This window comes from Bombina bombina, chromosome 1 (genome assembly GCF_027579735.1).
Source record: "Bombina bombina isolate aBomBom1 chromosome 1, aBomBom1.pri, whole genome shotgun sequence".
Classification (NCBI taxonomy): Eukaryota; Metazoa; Chordata; class Amphibia; order Anura; family Bombinatoridae; genus Bombina; species Bombina bombina.
This window is the reverse complement of record NC_069499.1, coordinates 93,389,683-93,412,005: the sequence shown is the minus strand read 5'-3', so window position 1 is coordinate 93,412,005 and position 22,323 is coordinate 93,389,683. Positions and strand designations below refer to the sequence as shown.

General features: G+C 38.2%; 1 protein-coding gene across 1 annotated transcript in view; it reads left to right on the top strand.

Moving 5' to 3' along the window:
- PPP4R4 (protein phosphatase 4 regulatory subunit 4) overlaps window positions 1-22,323 on the top strand; it is a 649,956-nt gene that overhangs the window by 329,985 nt on the left and 297,648 nt on the right. Inside the window, exons 4-5 of the mRNA XM_053697518.1 lie at window positions 16,105-16,178; window positions 20,768-20,874. Of these exons, the coding sequence (XP_053553493.1) occupies window positions 16,105-16,178; window positions 20,768-20,874 (181 nt within the window). The remainder of the gene's footprint in view (window positions 1-16,104; window positions 16,179-20,767; window positions 20,875-22,323) is intronic.

The following is a 22,323-nucleotide window of genomic DNA, read 5'->3' as shown; positions in this document are numbered from 1 at the left end:
TTCATACGGTTTCAATCAGACAACATGACAACTGTTGCGTACATCAACCATCAGGGGGGAACAACGAGTTCCCTAGCGATGGAAGAAGTGACCAAAATCATTCTATGGGCGGAGTCTCACTCCTGCCACCTGTCTGCTATCCACATCCCAGGAGTGGAAAATTGGGAAGTGGATTTTCTGAGTCGTCAGACATTGCATCCGGGGGAGTGGGAACTCCATCCGGAAATCTTTGCCCAAGTCACTCAGCTGTGGGGCATTCCAGACATGGATCTGATGGCCTCTCGTCAGAACTTCAAAGTTCCTTGCTACGGGTCCAGATCCAGGGATCCCAAGGCGGCTCTAGTGGATGCACTAGTAGCACCTTGGACCTTCAAACTAGCTTATGTGTTCCCGCCGTTTCCTCTCATCCCCAGGCTGGTAGCCAGGATCAATCAGGAGAGGGCGTCGGTGATCTTGATAGCTCCTGCGTGGCCACGCAGGACTTGGTATGCAGATCTGGTGAATATGTCATCGGCTCCACCTTGGAAGCTACCTTTGAGACGAGACCTTCTTGTTCAGGGTCCGTTCGAACATCCGAATCTGGTTTCACTCCAGCTGACTGCTTGGAGATTGAACGCTTGATTTTATCGAAGCGAGGGTTCTCAGATTCTGTTATCGATACTCTTGTTCAGGCCAGAAAGCCTGTAACTAGAAAGATTTACCACAAAATTTGGAAAAAATATATCTGTTGGTGTGAATCTAAAGGATTCCCTTGGGACAAGGTTAAGATTCCTAGGATTCTATCCTTCCTTCAAGAAGGATTGGAAAAAGGATTATCTGCAAGTTCCCTGAAGGGACAGATTTCTGCCTTGTCGGTGTTACTTCACAAAAAGCTGGCTGCTGTGCCAGATGTTCAAGCCTTTGTTCAGGCTCTGGTTAGAATTAAGCCTGTTTACAAACCTTTGACTCCTCCTTGGAGTCTCAATTTAGTTCTTTCAGTTCTTCAGGGGGTTCCGTTTGAACCCTTACATTCCGTTGATATTAAGTTATTATCTTGGAAAGTTTTGTTTTTAGTTGCAATTTCTTCTGCTAGAAGAGTTTCAGAATTATCTGCTCTGCAGTGTTCTCCTCCTTATCTGGTGTTCCACGCAGATAAGGTGGTTTTACGTACTAAACCTGGTTTTCTTCCAAAAGTTGTTTCTAACAAAAACATTAACCAGGAGATTATCGTACCTTCTCTGTGTCCGAAACCAGTTTCAAAGAAGGAACGTTTGTTGCACAATTTGGATGTTGTTCGCGCTCTAAAATTCTATTTAGATGCTACAAAGGATTTTAGACAAACATCTTCCTTGTTTGTTGTTTATTCCGGTAAAAGGAGAGGTCAAAAAGCAACTTCTACCTCTCTCTCTTTTTGGATTAAAAGCATCATCAGATTGGCTTACGAGACTGCCGGACGGCAGCCTCCCGAAAGAATCACAGCTCATTCCACTAGGGCTGTGGCTTCCACTTGGGCCTTCAAGAACGAGGCTTCTGTTGATCAGATATGTAGGGCAGCGACTTGGTCTTCACTGCACACTTTTACCAAATTTTACAAGTTTGATACTTTTGCTTCTTCTGAGGCTATTTTTGGGAGAAAGGTTTTGCAAGCCGTGGTGCCTTCCATTTAGGTGACCTGATTTGCTCCCTCCCTTCATCCGTGTCCTAAAGCTTTGGTATTGGTTCCCACAAGTAAGGATGACGCCGTGGACCGGACACACCTATGTTGGAGAAAACAGAATTTATGTTTACCTGATAAATTACTTTCTCCAACGGTGTGTCCGGTCCACGGCCCGCCCTGGTTTTTTTAATCAGGTCTGATAATTTATTTTCTTTAACTACAGTCACCACGGTACCATATGGTTTCTCCTATGCAAATATTCCTCCTTAACGTCGGTCGAATGACTGGGGTAGGCGGAGCCTAGGAGGGATCATGTGACCAGCTTTGCTGGGCTCTTTGCCATTTCCTGTTGGGGAAGAGAATATCCCACAAGTAAGGATGACGCCGTGGACCGGACACACCGTTGGAGAAAGTAATTTATCAGGTAAACATAAATTCTGTTTTTTCCACTTGGCAATAGTTTTGATTTAAATTAGAGCAGTTCACTGATCCCTCTCACTGTTATGTGTGTGGGGGAGGGGCCATTTTGGTGCTTTCACTATGCATCAGAAAAACTCAGTCAGAGGTTCATTTTCTTCCTGCATGATCCGGTTCATCTCTACAGAGTTCAGGGATCTCAAGAGTCTTTTTTGAGGGAAGTAATCATTCACAGCAGAGCTGTGCTGATTGTATTGACTGTGATATAAAAAACGTTTATTTGTGTATTTTTTTCTGCTGCCTGGGTTAGTTATCATTTGCTGAGGGGAACAATCCTTTGCTAAAACTGTATATTCTGACAAAGATTGATGCTATAACTTAATTATTTTATCTGTTATAATATTTTCTGTGCTTCTTAAAGGCACAGTTCGTTTTCATATTATTTGTAAATTACTTTGAAAAGTATTTCCAAGTTGCTGTTTATTTGCTAGTGTGTTAAACATGTCTGATTCAGAGGAATATCTCTGTGCTATATGTGTTAATGCCAAAGTGGAGCCCAATAGAAATTTATGTACTAAATGTATTGATGCTACTTTAAAAAATAGTCAATCTGTACAAATTGAACATATTTCACCAAACAACGAGGGGAGAGTTATGCCGACTAACTCGCCTCACGTGTCAGTACCTGCATCTCCCGCTCAGGAGGTGCGTGATATTGTAGCGCCGAGTGCATCTGGGCGGCCATTACAAATCACATTACAAGATATGGCTACTGTTATGACTGAAGTTTTGGCTAAACTACCAGAACTAAGAGGTAAACGTGATCACTCTGGGATGAGAACAGAGTGCGCTGATAATGCAAGGGCCATGTCTGATACTGCGTCACAGTTTGCAGAACGTGAAGACGGAGAGCTTCATTCTGTGGGTGACGGTTCTGATCCAAATAAACTGGACTCAGACATTTCAAATTTTAAATTTAAGCTTGAGAACCTCCGTGTGTTACTAGGGGAGGTATTAGCGGCTCTGAATGATTGTAACACAGTTGCAATCCCAGAAAAAATGTGTAGGTTGGATAAATATTTTGCGGTACCGACGAGTACTGACGTTTTTCCTATACCTAAGAGACTTACTGACATTGTTACTAAGGAGTGGGATAGACCCGGTGTGCCTTTCTCACCCCCTCCTATATTCAGAAAAATGTTTCCAATAGACACCGCCACACGGGACTTATGGCAAATGGTCCCTAAGGTGGAGGGAGCAGTTTCTACTTTAGCTAAGCGTACCACTATCCCAGTGGAGGATAGCTGTGCTTTTTCAGATCCAATGGATAAAAAATTAGAGGGTTACCTTAAGAAAATGTTTGTTCAACAAGGGTTTATATTGCAACCTCTTGCATGTATTGCGCCTGTCACGGCTGCAGCAGCATTTTGGTTTGAGTCTCTGGAAGAGACACTTCAATCATCCACACTAGATGACATCACACTCAAACTTAAATTCCTTAAGTTAGCTAATTCATTTATTTCAGATGCCGTAGTACATTTAACTAAACTTGCGGCTAAAAATTCAGGATTCGCCATTCAGGCACGCAGAGCTCTGTGGCTAAAATCCTGGTCAGCTGATGTTACGTCTAAATCTAAATTGCTTAATATTCCTTTCAAAGGGCAGACCTTATTCGGGCCCGGCTTGAAAGAGATTATTGATGACATTACAGGAGGTAAAGGTCATGCCCTGCCTCAGGACAAGGCCAAAGCCAAGGCTAGACAGTCCAATTTTCGTTCCTTTCGTAATTTCAAAGCAGGAGCAGCATCAACTTCCTCTGCACCAAAACAGGAAGGAGCTGTTGCTCGCTACAGACAAGGCTGGAAACCTAACCAGTCCTGGAACAGGGGCAAACAGGCCAGAAAACCTGCTGCTGCCCCTAAGACAGCATGAATTGAGGGCCCCCGATCCGGGACCGGATCTAGTGGGGGGCAGACTTTCCCTCTTCGCCCAGGCTTGGGCAAGAGATGTTCAGGATCCCTGGGCGTTAGAGATCATATCTCAGGGATACCTTCTGGACTTCAAATCCTCTCCCCCAAGAGGGAGATTTCATCTGTCAAGGTTGTCAACAAACCTAACAAAGAAGGAAGCGTTTCTACGCTGCGTACAAGATCTTTTATTAATGGGAGTGATCCATCCAGTTCCGCGGTTGGAACAAGGACAAGGGTTTTACTCAAATCTGTTTGAAGTTCCCAAAAAGAGGGAACCTTCAGGCCAATCTTGGATTTAAAGATCCTAAACAAATTCCTAAGAGTTCCATCGTTCAAGATGGAAACTATTCGAACAATTTTGCCCATGATCCAAGAGGGTCAGTACTTGACCACAGTGGATTTAAAGGATGCTTACCTTCACATACCGATTCACAGAAGTCATTACCGGTATCTAAGGTTTGCCTTTTTAGACAGGCATTACCAGTTTGTAGCTCTTCCATTCGGACTGGCTACGGCTCCAAGAATCTTCACAAAGGTTCTGGGCACTCTTCTGGCGGTACTAAGACCGCGAGGAATTTCAGTAGCTCCGTACTTAGACGACATACTGATACAAGCTTCAAGCTTTCAAACTGCCAAATCTCATACAGAGATAGTACTGGCATTTCTAAGGTCGCATGGATGGAAAGTGAACGAAGAGAAAAGTTCTCTCTTTCCACTCACAAGAGTTCCCTTCCTGGGGACTCTGATAGATTCTGTAGAAATGAAGATTTACCTGACAGAGGACAGGTTAACAAAACTTCAAAATGCATGCCGTGTCCTTCATTCCATTCAAGAGACCAGAAATTCTCTTCTATGGTGGCTTTATCGGCCACATCTGTCCAGGGGAATGCCATTCAGCAGGCCAGACTGGTCAATTGTAACAACAGACGCCAGCCTACTAGGTTGGGGCGCTGTCTGGAATTCTCTGAAGGCTCAGGGACTATGGAATCAGGAGGAGAGTCTTCTTCCAATAAACATTCTGGAATTGAGAGCAGTCCTCAATGCTCTTCTGGCTTGGCCCCAGTTAGCAACTCGGGGGTTCATCAGGTTCCAGTCGGACAACATCACGACTGTAGCTTATATCAACCATCAGGGAGGGACAAGAAGCTCCCTAGCAATGATGGAAGTATCGAAGATAATTCGCTGGGCAGAGTCTCACTCTTGCCACCTGTCTGCAATCCACATCCCGGGAGTGGAGAACTGGGAGGCGGATTTCTTAAGTCGTCAGACTTTTCATCCGGGGGAGTGGGAACTTCATCCAGAGGTCTTTGCCCAAATACTTCCACGTTGGGGCAAACCAGAGATAGATCTCATGGCGTCTCGACAGAACGCCAAGCTTCCGCGCTACGGGTCCAGATCCAGGGATCCGGGAGCGGTCCTGATAGATACCTTGACAGCACCATGGACCTTCAGGATGGCTTATGTGTTTCCACCTTTCCCGATGCTTCCTCGATTGATTGCCAGAATCAAACAGGAGAAAGCATCAGTGATTCTAATAGCGCCTGCATGGCCACGCAGGACTTGGTATACAGATCTGGTGGACATGTCATTCTGTCCACCTTGGTCGTTACCTCTGAAACAGGACCTTCTGATTCAGGGTCCTTTCAAACATCAAAATCTAACTTCTCTGAAGCTGACTGCTTGGAAATTGAACGCTTGATCTTATCAAAGCGTGGTTTTTCTGAGTCAGTTATTGATACCTTAATACAGGCTAGGAAGCCTGTCACCAGAAAGATTTACCATAAAATATGGCGTAAATACCTATATTGGTGCGAATCCAAAGGTTACTCTTGGAGTAAGGTTAGGATTCCTAGGATATTGTCTTTTCTACAAGAAGGTTTAGAAAAGGGGTTATCCGCTAGTTCCTTAAAGGGACAGATCTCAGCTCTGTCCATTCTGTTACACAAGCGTCTGTCAGAAGTTCCAGACGTTCAGGCTTTTTGTCAGGCTTTGGCCAGGATTAAACCTGTGTTTAAAGCTGTGGCTCCACCATGGAGTTTAAACCTTGTTCTTAACGTTTTACAGGGTGTTCCGTTTGAACCCCTTCATTCCATTGATATAAAGTTGTTATCTTGGAAAGTTCTATTTTTAATGGCTATTTCCTCGGCTCGAAGAGTCTCTGAGTTATCAGCCTTACATTGTGATTCTCCTTATTTGATTTTTCACTCGGATAAGGTAGTTCTGCGTACTAAGCCTGGGTTCTTACCTAAGGTAGTCACTAACAGGAATATCAATCAGGAGATTGTTGTTCCATCCTTGTGCCCAAATCCTTCTTCGAGGAAGGAACGTCTTTTGCACAATCTGGATGTAGTTCGTGCCCTTAAATTTTATTTACAGGCAACTAAAGATTTTCGACAAACATCTTCCCTGTTTGTCGTTTACTCTGGTCAGAGGAGAGGTCAAAAAGCTTCTGCTACCTCTCTCTCTTTTTGGCTTCGTAGCATAATTCGTTTAGCTTATGAGACTGCTGGACAGCAGCCTCCTGAAAGAATTACAGCTCATTCCACTAGAGCTGTGGCTTCCACTTGGGCCTTTAAGAATGAGGCCTCTGTTGAACAGATTTGCAAGGCTGCAACTTGGTCTTCGCTTCATACTTTTTCCAAATTTTACAAATTTGACACTTTTGCTTCCTCGGAGGCTATTTTTGGGAGAAAGGTTCTTCAGGCAGTGGTTCCTTCTGTATAAAGAGCCTGCCTATCCCTCCCGTCATCCGTGTACTTTTGCTTTGGTATTGGTATCCCACAAGTAATGATGACCCGTGGACTGATCACACTTAACAGAAGAAAACATAATTTATGCTTACCTGATAAATTCCTTTCTTCTGTAGTGTGATCAGTCCACGGCCCGCCCTGTTTTTTAAGGCAGGTAAATATTTTTTAAATTATACTCCAGTCACCACTACACCCTTGGCTTCTCCTTTCTCGTTGGTCCTTGGTCGAATGACTGGAGGTGACGTAGAGGGGAGGAGCTATATAGCAACTCTGCTGGGTGAATCCTCTTGCACTTCCTGTAGGGGAGCAGTTAATATCCCACAAGTAATGATGACCCGTGGACTGATCACACTACAGAAGAAAGGAATTTATCAGGTAAGCATAAATTATGTTTTTTACAGCGGAAAAGTACTCCACACACTGGTTTAGGAATAAAGCCCATTGTCCTGTTTATTTTCAGACAATTTGCAGCAGTAGTATTTAAATCAATACAAATCCTTGCTCCCCAGTGCTTACTAACCAACTACAAAACCTTTAAAACAAAGTAGCAATCTATAGGCTAAGAACCTTACACCTAGATTACGAGTTTTGCGTTAGGCTTAAAAAGCAGCGTTGGCCGGTCCTAATGCTGTTTTTTAACGCCTGCTGGTATTAGGAGTCTTGAAGGTACAGGTGTACCTCTCACTTTTTTGGCCAGACTTGGAAATACCGCAAATCCACTTACATAAATTGCGTATCCTCTTTTTTCAATGGGACTTGCATAGCGCTGGTATTATGATAGACTGGAATCAGTGAAAAACTGATATTGATGTACACCAATATAGCACTCACATTCCTGTTAGTTTACATTCGGATAGATAGTTTTAGACAATTCGATGGAGTATAGAACTTCATCAATTCAAATTTAACCTTTAATAGAAAAATGAAAAATGATATATATATATACAAAGACACACATTTAAAATCAACGTCTGTTTTATATAAGTCTATCTGATTATATATAGCCTATAGGAGATAGGGGATTGAGTTATTCTTATGATAATAACCACTGGGTTACCGTAGCTGCTGGTAATAAGATGAAATCCAGGCCTATATTAAGAGTTAACTTTGCAACATGTAACAATATCGTATTGATTTATAATGGGGTATCAGTCTAAGTCACTGGTAATCTCTGCAGACTGCCTATGCCTGTCAGTATCGCTAGTTGCATATATAAACTGCTATTCCTCTAAATCAAAAAATTCAGGGGTTAATGGCCTAAATAACTTCTTGTGATATCTGCAGTTATTGCATAATAAAAGTAACTAATAAATTACCGGCCTATACCTTAGATCATGTATGCGTATTGCTTCATTCAATTAGACGCTAAGGGTAATAGTATGGTTTTAGTAAATGATAAGGTACCTGTCAATGTCACAGGTTATCTAAATAAATTACCTATACCGGCCTATACCTTATTTTGCATATATGAGTTGCAATTTGTACGCATCTAGATTAAAGGGTTAACGGCCTATATCTAGCCTAACAATCTCTGCTGTGGTCACGGCATGTAATAAATATTGGACTAGATGGTAATAGTATCGTTTTAGTAAGTACTAAGGTGCAGGTCAATGTTACTGGATCTACCTAAAGCCAGGTTACTGGCGAAACATGTTAGGGGATTGTGGTAGTGTGTAATTTTAGTTTGTCTGTGTTTATATAAGTAACCTTAGCGGTATCTAATTAATTGTTGATAAGCAAAATATCTATAAGAGGTGATGAAATTACTGTTGAGTACTATTCTATTTAATTAACAGCCTTTCGAGATAGAGTGAGTTAACGGTGCTAGCAGCACTTACTTATATCAAATGGTATAGGCCGGTAACGTATTACTAACGTATTATCTATAATTATAGCAGAAGTATACAACCAGCGATATTAGCCGGGAACCCTTTGTTAAGAAATACTCTGCTATTGTAGCACTTATATGTAATTGGGGGAACTGACAGGCAATCCAACTCCCACGGATATGTTTTAACCAAACTGGCATATACAGTCAGTGGTATAGGTTGGTAACCCATTATACATTGATATGTCGTTGTAACTGCAGCATTTACTTATAACAAAAGGTATAGGCCAGTAACCCCTTACCAACCAATAAGGGATAATTACAATTTAGTCAGAGGTATAGGCCGGTAACCCATTATAAATAGATACGCGGCTGTAAATGCAGGATTTACTTATAACAAAAGGTATAGGCCGGTAACTCATTACTAACCAATAGGGGGTAATTACAACTGAAACACACAATAAGTGAGACAAGCAGGGAAACTATTGTTTACTGATATTTTATAAACGCAGTACAGATATTCATCTGGGGGGACGGAGATCTGATCCTACTATAACGAATACGACGATACTGAGTTAGCACATACAGTCAGTGGTATAGGCCGGTAACCCTCATTTGGGACTATTGCAAGACAAGGCAACCTAAGGTTTAGACCTGTATCATATCGCATTACTAATTGGGATACTCTAATAAAGCAATTCTCATTTACAACCTAGGGTATAGACTGGTAATTTTATGTTCCTAATTATGTGGTAATAACAGCAGAAATTGTAATGTGGAGGTATGGGTCATTGACCCCCTAATCTGTGATACGTAGAAACCGCAGCTTACACATGTAAACAGTGGTATTGGCCGGTATAGGCTATTTAGGTAGATTCAGTAACATTGACCTGCACCTTAGGACTTACTAAAACGATACTATTACCATCTGAAACAATCTAATAGAGCTATATTTATAAACGTAAGACGGTATAGGCCGGTAGTCAAATATTTATTACATGCAGTGACCACAGCAGAGATTGTTAGACTGGATATAGGCCGTTAACCCTTTAATCTAAATGCATACAAATTGCAACTCATATATGCAAAATAAGGTATAGGCCGGTATAGGTCATTTATTTAGATAACCTGTGACATTAACAGGTACCTTATCATTTACTAAAACCATACTATTACCCTTAGCATCTAATTGAATGAAGCAATACGCATACATGATCTAAGGTATAGGCCGGTAATTTATTAGTTACTTTTATTATGCAATAACTGCAGATATCACAAGAAGTTATTTAGGCCATTAACCCCTGAATTTTTTGATTTAGAGGAATTGCAGTTTATATATGCAACTAGCGATACTGACAGGCATAGGCAGTCTGCAGAGATTACCAGTGACTTAGACTGATACCCCATTATAAATCAATACGATACTGTTACATGTTGCAAAGTTAACTCTTAATATAGGCCTGGATTTCATCTTATTACCAGCAGCTACGGTAACCCAGTGGTTATTATCATAAGAATAACTCAATCCCCTATCTCCTATAGGCTATATATAATCAGATAGACTTATATAAAACAGACGTTGATTTTAAATGTGTGTCTTTGTATATATATATCATTTTTCTATTAAAGGTTACATTTTAATTGATGAAGTTCTATACTCCATCGAATTGTCCAAAACTATCTATCCGAACGTAAACTAACAGGAATGTGAGTGCTATATAGGTGTACATCAATATCAGTTTTTCACTGATTCCAGTCTATTTTGATCCCAGTACACAGCACCCCCTTTTTAATTACTAAGTCTAAATAATTTCAGCACAGAGGTTAAATTGACGTATTGAAAATTATATTCCTGTGGTAATACCTGAGTAGTGCCTTAGTAACTTTTTTCTTTGCGCTGGTATTATGAGTCTGCCAAAAAGTGAGCAGTAGACCCTCTCCTGTCAAGACTGGTAACGCATTTTAAGGTCAGTAGTTAAGAGTTTTACACTACAACGCCGTAGCATAAAACTCTTAACTAAAGTGCTAAAAAATACTCTAACACCCATAAACTACCTATTAACTCCTAAACCAAGGCCCTCCCGCATCGCAAACACTAAAATAACATTTTTAACCCCTAATCTGCCGAACCGGACATCGCCGCCACTATAATAAATATATTAACCCCTAAACCGCCGCACTCCCGCCTCGCAAACACTAGTTAAATATTATTAACCCCTAATCTGCCATCCCTAACATCGCCGCCACCTACCTACATTTAATAACCCCTAATCTGCCGCCCCCAACATCGCTGCCACTATATTAAAGTTATTAACCCCTAAATCTAAGTCTAACCCTAACACCCCCTAATTTAAATATAATTAAAATAAATCTTAAATAAAAATTACTATAATTAACTAAATTATTCCTATTTAAAACTAAATACTTACCTGTAAAATAAACCCTAATCTAGCTACAATATAACTAATAGTTATATTGTATCTAGCTTAGGCTTTATTTTTATTTTACAGGCAAGTTTGTATTTATTTTAACTAGGTAGAATAGTTACTAAATAGTTATTAACTATTTAATAAACTACGTAGCTAAAATAAAGACAAATTTACCTTTAAAATAAAACCTAACCTAAGTTACACTAACACCTAACACTACACTATAATTAAATTAATTCCCTAAATTAAATACAATTAAATTAAATTAGCTAAAGTACAAAAAACAAACACTAAATTACATAAAATAATAAACAAATTACAAGATTTTTAAACTAATTACACCTAATCTAATCCACCTAACAAAATAAAAAGCCCCCCAAAATAAAAAAAGCCCTACCCTACACTGAATTACAAATAGCCCTTAAAAGGGCCTTTTGCGGGGCATTGCCCCAAAGTAATCAGCTCTTTTACCTGTAAAAAAAATTACAAACCCCCCCCAACATTAAAACCCACCACCCACACAACCAACCCTGCTCTAAAACCCACCCAATACCTCCTTAAAAAAACAGTAAGCCCTTGAAGATCACCTTACCGGGAGAAGTCTTCATCCAACCGAGCCGAAGTCCTCAACAAAGCCGGGAGAAGTCTTCATCTAAGCCGGGCGAAGTGGTCCTCCAGACGGGCAGAAGTCTTCATCCAGATGGCATCTTCTATCTTCATCCATCCGGCGCGGAGCGGGTCCATCTTCAAGACATCCAACGCGGAGCATCCTCTTCATCCGGAGTCTTCTTACTGAATGAAGGTACCTTTAAGTGACGTCATCCAAGATGGCGTCCCTTCAATTCCGATTGGCTGATAGAATTCTATCAGCCAATTGGAATTAAGGTAGAAAAAAAACAGTTGGCTGATGCAATCAGCCAATAGGATTGAAGTTCAATCCTATTGGCTGATCCAATCAACCAATAGGATTGAGCTGGCATTCTATTGGCTGTTCCAATCAGCCAATAGAATGCAAGCTCAATCCTATTGGCTGATTGGATCAGCCAATAGGATTGATCTTCAATCCTATTGGCTGATTACATCAGCCAATAGGATTTTTTCTACCTTAATTCTGATTGGCTGATAGAATTCTATCAGCCAATCGGAATTGAAGGGACGTCATCTTGGATGTCGTCACTTAAAGGTACCTTCATTCAGTATAGGAAAAGGAGTGCGTGGGTCTGGCGCTAGTATATGCACCTACAGCTCTCTCCAGAAAGGGTGCCTAGTCAACCTGTTGGGATAGTATCACAGTGTGGGTAATGGAGTGAGCGCCAATGGCAGAGTGGAATCTAAACACTAAAAATGTATATATAAAAGTCTATTAGACAGAATATCATGGATCCATGAGTACATTAAACATAACAATAACACAGTGATATACGTTTAAAAACTGGATAGATAAGATCAAGATATATGTAGTGTCAAATTAAATGAATGGTCGTATCTGATACAGCTGTGTAAACAGTATAAACAGAGTAAATGTTGACAAAAATTAAAAAATTTACAAATGTGAAACAGTCCAGTGAAAATATCCAAATAATGTGTATAACTTAGGAATCCAATAAAAAAGTAAATTGTGTGAAATTATGTGTCCTGAAAGTTCAATGTGCTCTAAACAATCCTTGTTGTATAAATTCCAAATAGATAACCAAATCCAAAGTGAATCCAAAAGTGTTGCAAAAATGTGCTAAAACTTAAAAATAAAAATGAAAAAATGAAAAAATATGATAACAAAAATGAAAAAATAGATAGATTTGGAAAAATACAAAGTTAGATGTGAATCCTGTGATCAAAATACAGTGGAAATGAAGGGTGTTTAAACAGGAAGGAATTCCTGAGTGATCCCTCACTTAAAATTCCATAAAAATACAATAAAAAACCTGTGGAAAAAAACAAAAAACAATACTAAGAACACTATGAAGAATACTTGCTTAGAGTATCAGAAATTATCTCACCATTTATATGTCGACGCGTTTTGGCCTGATAACAGGCCTTTTTCAAGACTCAGAGTATTGTTTTTTGTTTTTTTTCCACAAGTTTTTTATTGTATTTTTATGGGATTTTAAGTGAGGGATCACTCAGGAATTCCTTCCTGTTTAAACACCCTTCATTTCCACTGTATTTTGATCACAGGATTCACATCTAACTTTGTATTTTTCCAAATCTATCTATTTTTTCATTTTTGTCATCATATTTTTTTTCATTTTTTCATTTTTATTTTTAAGTTTTTGCACATTTTTGCAACACTTTTGGATTCACTTTGGATTTGGTTATCTATTTGGAATTCATACCACAAGGATTGTTTAGAGCACATTGAACTTTCAGGACACATCTTTTCACACAATTGACTTTTTTATTGGATTCCTAAGTTATACACATTGTTTTGGATATTTTCACTGGACTGTTTCACATTTGGACATCTATTTATACTTTGTACATTTTGAAATTTTTGTCAACATTTACTCTGTTTATACTGTTTACACAGCTGTATCAGATACGACCATTCATTTAATTTGACACTACATATATCTTGATCTTATCTATCCAGTTTTTAAACGTTTATCACTGTGTTATTGTTATGTTTAATGTACTCATGGATCCATGATATTCTGTCTAATAGACTTTGTATTAAATATTACATATATATTTTTAGCAAAATATTTTTAGCAGAATATTTTTATAAACTTTTATATATACATTTTTAGTGTTTAGATTCACCTCTGCCATTGGCGCTCACTCCATTACCCACACTGTGATACCTTCATTCAGTAAGAAGACTCCGAATGAAGAGGATGCTCCGCATTGGATGTCTTGAAGATGGACCCGCTCCGCGCCGGATGGATGAAGATAGAAGATGCCATCTGGATGAAGACTTCTGCTTGTCTGGAGGACCACCTCGCCGGCTTAGATGAAGACATCTCCCGGCTTCGTTGAGGACTTCGGCCTGGCTTGGATGAAGACTTCTCCCGGTAAGGTGATCTTCAAGGGGTTAGTGTTAGGTTTTTTTAAGGGGGTATTGGGTGGGTTTTAGAGTAGGGTTGGCTGTGTGGGTGGTGGGTTTTAATGTTGGGGGGGATTTGTAATTTTTTTTACAGGTAAAAGAGCTGATTACTTTGGGGCAATGCCCCGCAAAAGGCCCTTTTAAGGGCTATTTGTAATTTAGTGTAGGGTAGGGCTTTTTTTATTTTGGTGGGGCTTTTTTATTTTGTTAGGGGGATTAGATTAGGTGTAATTAGTTTATAAATCTTGTAATTTGTTTATTATTTTCTGTAAATTAGTGTTTGTTTTATTTTGTACTTTAGCTAATTTTATTTAATTGTATTTAATTTAGGGAATTAATTTAATTATAGTGTAGTGTTAGGTGTTAGTGTAAGACAGGTTAGGTTTTATTTTACAGGTAAATTTGTATTTATTTTAGCTAGGTAGTTATTAAATAGTTAATAACTATTTAGTAACTATTCTATCTAGTTAAATTAAATACAAACTTGCCAGTAAAATAAAAATAAACCTATGCTAGCTACAATGTAACTATTAGTTATATTGTAGCTATCTTAAGGTTTATTTTATAGGTAAGTATTTAGTTTTAAATAGGAATTATTTAGTTAATGATAGGAATTTTATTTAGATTTATTTAAATTATATTTAAGTTAGGGGGGTTAGGGTTAGACTTAGGTTTAGGGGTTAATAAATTTAGAATAGTGGCGGCGACGTTGGGGGCGGCGGTGTCCGTAGCGGCAGATTAGGGGTCAATATTATAATGTAGGTGGCGGCGATGTCGGGGGAGGCAGATTAGGGGTTAAAAATATAATTTAGGTGTCAGCGATGTCGGGGGCGGCAGATTTGGGTTAATAAGTGTAAGATTAGGAGTGTTTAGACTCGGGGTTCATGTTAGGGTGTTAGGTGTAGACATAAATTTTATTTTCCCATAGGAATCAATGGGGCTGCGTTAGGAGCTTTATGCTGCTTTTTTGCAGGTGTTAGACTTTTTTTCAGCTGGCTCTCCCCGTTGATTCCTATTTGGAAATCGTGCACGAGCACGTTACACCAGCTCACCGCTAACGTAAGCAGCACTGGTATTGGAGTGAGATTTTTAGCAAAATTTTGCTCAACGCTTACTTCTTGTCTTTTAACGACGGGTTTCTGAAAACCCGTAATACCAGCACTGTCTGTAAGTGAGCGGTGAGTATAAACTGCTCATTAGCACCGCATAGCCTCTAACGCAAATCTCGTAATCTAGCCGTTAGACAGCAGCTCAGCATGACAGGTTCTCCCTATCACACTATTTAACAGGTGCTAAAGCCAATGAATAGCTACAGGCGAATTAAGTTTAGATTGTGGGGTAAACCTGAACCAGATTCCTCACCTACAACTCTATGCCACATGCAAACTCTGTAAGGGGATTACTGGTCCAGCAAACACACAACTGAATAGCACATTTTCAATACCGCCAAGAACATGGAATATATGTATGCTCACAAATTATGCAATTTGTGTGTGTTGTGTATGTGAGAGGGGGGTTGTATGTGTGTGCGTAAGTATATTTATATATGTGCTTATTGTCTGGCTAATAAACAACTTCTTATGAGCAGTTATTGAGCTCTAATAATCAAAACATAGTAGTTCTTTTAGTATTAAAAATACATTTAGAACATGACTAAATATAAAATGGATCTTATACATGCTCTAATCACCGAATCTTTAGGAAACAGAAAATCTGATGGTTTGTTTTGTCACTAGGCCCTACACATACTGTATAATAAACAAACCAGTATGTATTTTGTTCTACATAATTGCCCGCGGCTCATCCTTGTTTAGTGTTTACATAGCGAATGCCAAGTGTGGGCAAACAGGAGTATCTATTCATACAAGAGGAAGGAAAGGTTAGTATGCTTAATGAAACATAACAAATGACAACAAATGAAAATGAAATCATATGTACATTAAAATATGATTGACCAAAGATATTTTTAAACTGAATTTAGTGATATGTGGTTTGTTTTTAATATTTACTGTTTGTATCTTTGTGAAACAGGAGTTAGCAGTGCATGGCTGGATACTCTTCTTGTGGCTATAGATGCTTTTCCAAAGGAAGCCATCAGACATGAGGTAAACCCAAAAACAAACTTTTTATCAATGTATTGTACAATTCCTCATGTAATCAAGCTGCTAGAATACTGCCACCTTTCTTTCACGACGTGGGATAGGAAAATTGTGCTTATGGTAATAACAAAGGAACAAATAATACAAACGAATTGCTATTTTAGTTCACTTACACTGTATGTTGTCAGTTGGTAAATTGCACCAATTACATAACACAGGCTGTTTTAGCCACATCCGTCTGCATTGCAAATGTAGCCGCGTGGGTCTTTGTTATCTTTGTACAGTACCTAAACTGATCCTGTTCAGTTTTAATGAATGGTATTTTGTTATTTTAGAGAAAGTACAGTTGCCAGACTGCCAGTTTAGTTTGTAAATATATTAAATCTAGTTCCAGCTTCCAATATAGTTTAATGTTGGCCATAAAGCCAAACAAACACCTTCATTTAAAGGGACATTAAAGTAAAAATTAAACAAACATAATTTTAAACAACTTTCTAGATTACGTCTATTATATAATTTGATTTAGTCTTCTCTTGTCATCCTTTGTTGAAAAGCATACCTAGGTAGGCTTAGGAACAGGTAATACTGGAAGCTAGCTACGGATTGGTGGCTGCACATAAATGCCTCTTGTCATTGGCTCACCTGATGTATTCAGCTAATTCCCAGTAGTGCATTGTTGCTCCTTCAAGAAAGGATATCAAGAGAATGAAAATAGAAGTAGAATGAAAAGTTGTTTCATTTTGATGCTGAGTTTTATGTCCACACTACTAAAGAGCTGTATTTTTGTTAGATGCCATGCCAACCTAAAACAATAAACAGGCTGGTTTAGTAAATTAATGCATTTTTAACAGGAAACTGGATTTGTTCTTAATTGGTTGTAACCATTGTTTCTTAAGCAGAGATTATACATTTATTTTATACTGGTTATTGCATTTTGTGAAACCCTTTACTTGAAGTTGATATGTTGAGAAAAATTCCTGGTGCATGAGCACCTGGTGCTTGAACAACAAACGGGGTTATCTGGTGTTTTCTCACCATCAGAAGCCCTTGTTGATGAAATAACATCTCCCATACATTTTTCAACAAATTATGGTTATAAAAATCCTTCTAAAAAAAGTAAATGAACCACCATCAAGAATCATTCTAAAACCATCAAGATGATGGCCCTTCCATAAGAGACTGACATGTCAAAGATACAATACATAGCAAAATGCCTTGTTAATAAGGACCACCTTCTTGAAATCACCAAGATCTTGAGCAGTTTTGACCTAAAGAGCATCTGAAATCTGGTGCAGAACTTTACATTTGTGGACCCTATTAAGAGAATTTTTTTTGCATCTGAAAATTTGGAGGAAAAGGCATGTTGCTGAATATGTACCAACATCTTCCATGTTTGGGAACCTATTGCACCAGAGCCCAAATCAGAAGTGTCTCCTTTGATTTTGAATGGAAGACTAGATTGTAAATATAGATGCAATAGATACTGTGTTTTAACTTGTAGAACGCTTGAATGATGGTAGGCTTTAATGAGATATTTATTTCCTTCTTTAACTTCTTGTATAGGAGAAGCTTATCAAATAATTATTACATCTGGCAACAATGGCGTTATATTACTAATCTACTAGAAAAAGCAGCATGGATACTTTGTAGAGCATATACCATACATTAAAAGTATATTGTGCATTAAAACTGGGCTTCTCACAGCTTCTATGCCTACAGCTTGTCTTCTTGTGATGCTCCACCTCTGTGTCTTGGAAGGTTTCATTGACTTGGAGGCAACATCTCTTTAAACTATGTCAGGAATTATGTTATGTAACCCTGAAGAAGGCATCTTTTCTGAAAGCTAAAATATCTGTCCTGACAAAGCACACAGTAGGGCATTTACTGTTAGATTATTATGATTTTTACAACATATTATTTTTTTAATTTTAAGATCATCAGAGCTGTGATATATGTAATTGCATTTTTATTTGCTCTTGCTGTCAGCACTCCCTTTATATTTACAACAAAGTGGCAAAGTTTGGCTGACTGCATGTATGTGCATTGTCCATCCACACACCCTACTGATCTGAATGTTTTAAGTTTAACTTTTATCACTCATTTAATACTCAGATGTGCAAGAATTGACATCTTTAGGGGTCTTATGATATTTAAACTTCTTATATTTCTATTATAACAGAATCTGTTTCAGTCCTGATTATTCAATAAAGAGTCTGATTGCACAAACATTTATACAAGTAAGAATGAGAGAAAGAATCAGAACTGAGGAGTGTATGGGAACATGTAGGAGGGTAGGATAGACAGACAATGGCTTTTTGGTATTTACTTCATAAGTATTATGTCTATATTAGTCATGTGCATGGAATAGAAAACATTTTGGGCAAATCCTGTACTTCTATGAAGGAGTATACAAATGGGTCTAAATTAAATGTGTTGTGGCATGTGAAATAAGCCAGCAAAGTGATGCTGCTTTAATTGTGAGATGTTGTGTTTTGTTTCTTTTGATGTAGCCAAACTTCTCCTGAACAAGCATTTCTCTTTGCCCCATATCTCTTGTGTGTAGTTGTTTGTAGAGACCTAGCTTTGTTCAGAGCAACTAGGAGAAGTCAGAGACAGAGGTGTTTAAGATATTTTTTTAGGAGAGCAGCTATTGGGTGAAAGGTGAAAACTTTATCCAGTGTAATATGTGAAGGTTATGATGTATTTGAGGAGCATATACCCACCATACAGCCGCTTTTGTAGAAAATTGATAAATACGTATCAATTTCCTACCATTGTAGAGGAATTTGGCATTCAAATCTAACAGTTGTGGGAATGTTGAGATTTTAAACCATTCTTTATGTGCTAATAAGATCAGAGGTCTCTTGCAGCATTGTGATAGATAGATTAGCCTTTAACCCATGAATAAGTGAATTCTAGTCTCCAAGACCTTCACGACAAGGAATATATCCAATTGGCCAATACTGGCCTTAATGCATTATGTGAAGTATTGAATAAGTACATGTCTATTTTGTAACTATCAATTCAGCCAAGATGAGAAGAGGCCTGGAAAGTTGCGTAAATTATAAGATCAACAGGGTTTATGATTGTTGCTATGACCACTTTTTATTATGAGTGAATGAATTGTAGTCCAAAATAAGAATAAAATCACAGGTTTCGATACTAATAATGCAGTTTATTTGTTCATCATGAGGTGGAAAGGTATGGCCAAACTCCCATGGTCAGTGCTGTGCACTGAAAGATATTGGCTATTACAAATCTTCCTGCTGTGTGTGATATGTCTATAGCATGGAGTGCCAGTCATCAGAAGACTCTGGTGTTAATTGGAATATCTGGAAAAGTGGTGCAAAGAAGAGCGTGGTTTAGCTTTGGAATTGGCTGTATTGACAGCCATGTTTTAAGATGACTCTGCATTTGTAGGCCATCACTGGGATGTTGTGAAGGCAGCTACTCCTGACCAGACTCCAAGAATGTCAACTTGAATCACTTAATAATGGCCTTAACCATATTAACCATGTTCTTGCATTAACCTAATAATAAGGAAATAAATGTCAGTTATATGGAAATAGTGTAATAGTTACTCTGACTGCCCATCTGACAGTTTGTAATAGTTTAGTAAATTAAGCAAAAAATTAAGCAAAAAATCAACTGAGCATCATATCATGTTTTTGAACACAAAATCCAGATTAATTGGAAAGACAGCACGTTTTAATGATGAATTGGAATCAGGACACATCTTATCCAATTGTATTACTACTTTGTTACCAATATAACATAAAGGGGGGCCCATAAAATTAGTGCACTAGTGCCCTGTAGTTACTAGTTCCATAACTATGTCTGCCTTCAGCACACAGCCCTCCGCGGAAACATCATTCCAGTCATCCTGGACTTCATAAAAATCCCTTGCAAATTTCACCTCCTACAAAGCCCCAGCTAACTTGGCCACCATTTGCTTTCAATAGTATTTCTGTCTGCTATCTTAGTCACAGCTAAGCACTGTGTATTACTACAAAGGTAACTGTTTGCATTTATATACTGCTATGTCCTTACTTTGACAAAACAAGTCAGATTTTCAACATTATGTAATTAATGAATGGAAGAGCAACTGGATTTTGCAATTTGCTTGAAATATGTTAATCAAAATTAAAATGTCTTGATCCTATTGATGAATAAATACAATATATTTCAAGTAACTGTTTCAGCCTTATGCCAAACAACTGATGCAGAGCCATACACACCAAATCATCTACTACTCTCAAGAGGGGAATCTATTTGTTCTTGATGCCCCTACCTTTGTTTAAGTTAATAAAACAAATCTAATTTTCTGAACACATCAGTTCCTTGTTTGCAGAACATGTTTTATATTTTAATTACTTAATTAATCAATTAAATTACTCTAATTATTTTACTTGAATTTCCTAACTCAAAACCAGTTGTTGAAAATAATTTTGTCTGTAAATTATATTGTATTAATTGGAGTACATACTATTTATTTTTATTCTTTTCAGAGAATATTGATATGATCATTTGCAATGATAAAGTAATGTTATGTTTTATACATGTGTGATTACTATTTATATATTTTATATTTCCAGATTTTAAGTCCACTCGTATCAAAAGCACAGCTTTCCCAGACTGTGCAGTCCCGTCTTGCTAGTTGTAAAATCTTAGGAAAACTAGCTAACAAGTTTGATACCCACACGTAAGTAATTCATTTACTATAATTTGCTCTGTTACCAATATTACGAAATACAAATGACTCTTTGCATGAGAGAGAAATCGATCTCATGAGCTTATTCACTCTTGCAACTTTTTTCTGCTTTTTGATTAGCAAAGCGATGCAATTTTATTAAATTAAGAGACGGGGATTCTGTGGTTTTACCAAATACATCTAGGCTTAGACAGTTTTATGTTTGTCCCTTTAATTGAAAGAAGAATCGAGTGTTTCATAGTTCTTTAAAGGGATAGAAAATTAAAAAAATGAAATGTGCATCTGTGCTGTTTAATTTGAATTATCAAATATGTTTTTAATAAAAGTTATTACTGTTTTTCAGGGGCATACGCACATATCCTGTGAGGGCCCATGCACTAGCATTCAAGCACCACACCTTCCCAGAGAGTGAGCATTTGTTTGTATGACACAAATTACGTCTTCAGAAGCATAACCATCAACGCAAGCTCTCTGAGCAGGCATGGTGTTTGAGTTTTGGTGCATATGCCCTCACCGCATATGTGCGTATGCTTCTAAAAACAGTAATAACTTTTACTAGAAGCATTTTTCCTAATGAAAATATAGTGCAAAAAAATGCTTCCATTTTATACTGAAATGCACCCCATGCACATTTCAATGTTGACACTTCTATCCCTTTAAAGGGACAGTAAAGTGAAAATTAAACTTTCACGATTCAACTTTCCAATTTACTTCTGTTACCAAATGTGTTTTGTTCTCTTGTTATTCTTTGTAGAAAAGCATACCTAGGTAGGAGCAGCAATTCACTGCTGGCGATTAGTGGCTGCACATATATGCCTCTTGCCACTGGATTACCCTTTGCGTTCAGCTCGGTCTCAGTAGTGCATTACTGTGACTAGGTTTACTCTTCAACCAAGAAGTAAATTGTAAAGTCTGAATCATGATGTAATTAACTATAAAGTACTAATAATATGTAATCAGTTTCTTCTTGACATTTTTATAGTGCATTTTGTAGAATACAAAGTAATCTTTTGCATCAACTAAAATAATTGTCTCTTTGAAATTTTGGAGGGTTATGTTGCTCTATGGTGATAGTCTACGATTCCTTACTTGTGGGAATTTATCTCCTGGCCACCATAAGGAGACAAAGAAACCCAAATTAAAGCTTAAATATTCCTCCTACTTCCCCTTCCCTCACAGTAGTTCTTTGCCTAGTCAATAAGAAGGCAAGGCTAGAGGTGCTTAAGATTTTTTGACGAATTACATGGATATCAATCCCAGTTTTTCCCCCTCAATGGTCAGTACCTGAAAGAGAGGGATTTAGGAGAGTTCTGGCTTCACTCTTGAGTTGTGGTCACAAGCCTGCCACAAGTGTCGCTGGGAAGCTCCTTTAGCTTCCTCCTGTTGGGCCATACAGATGTACTCCCTTATGATATCCTCTACTGTTAGTTACAGTACTGG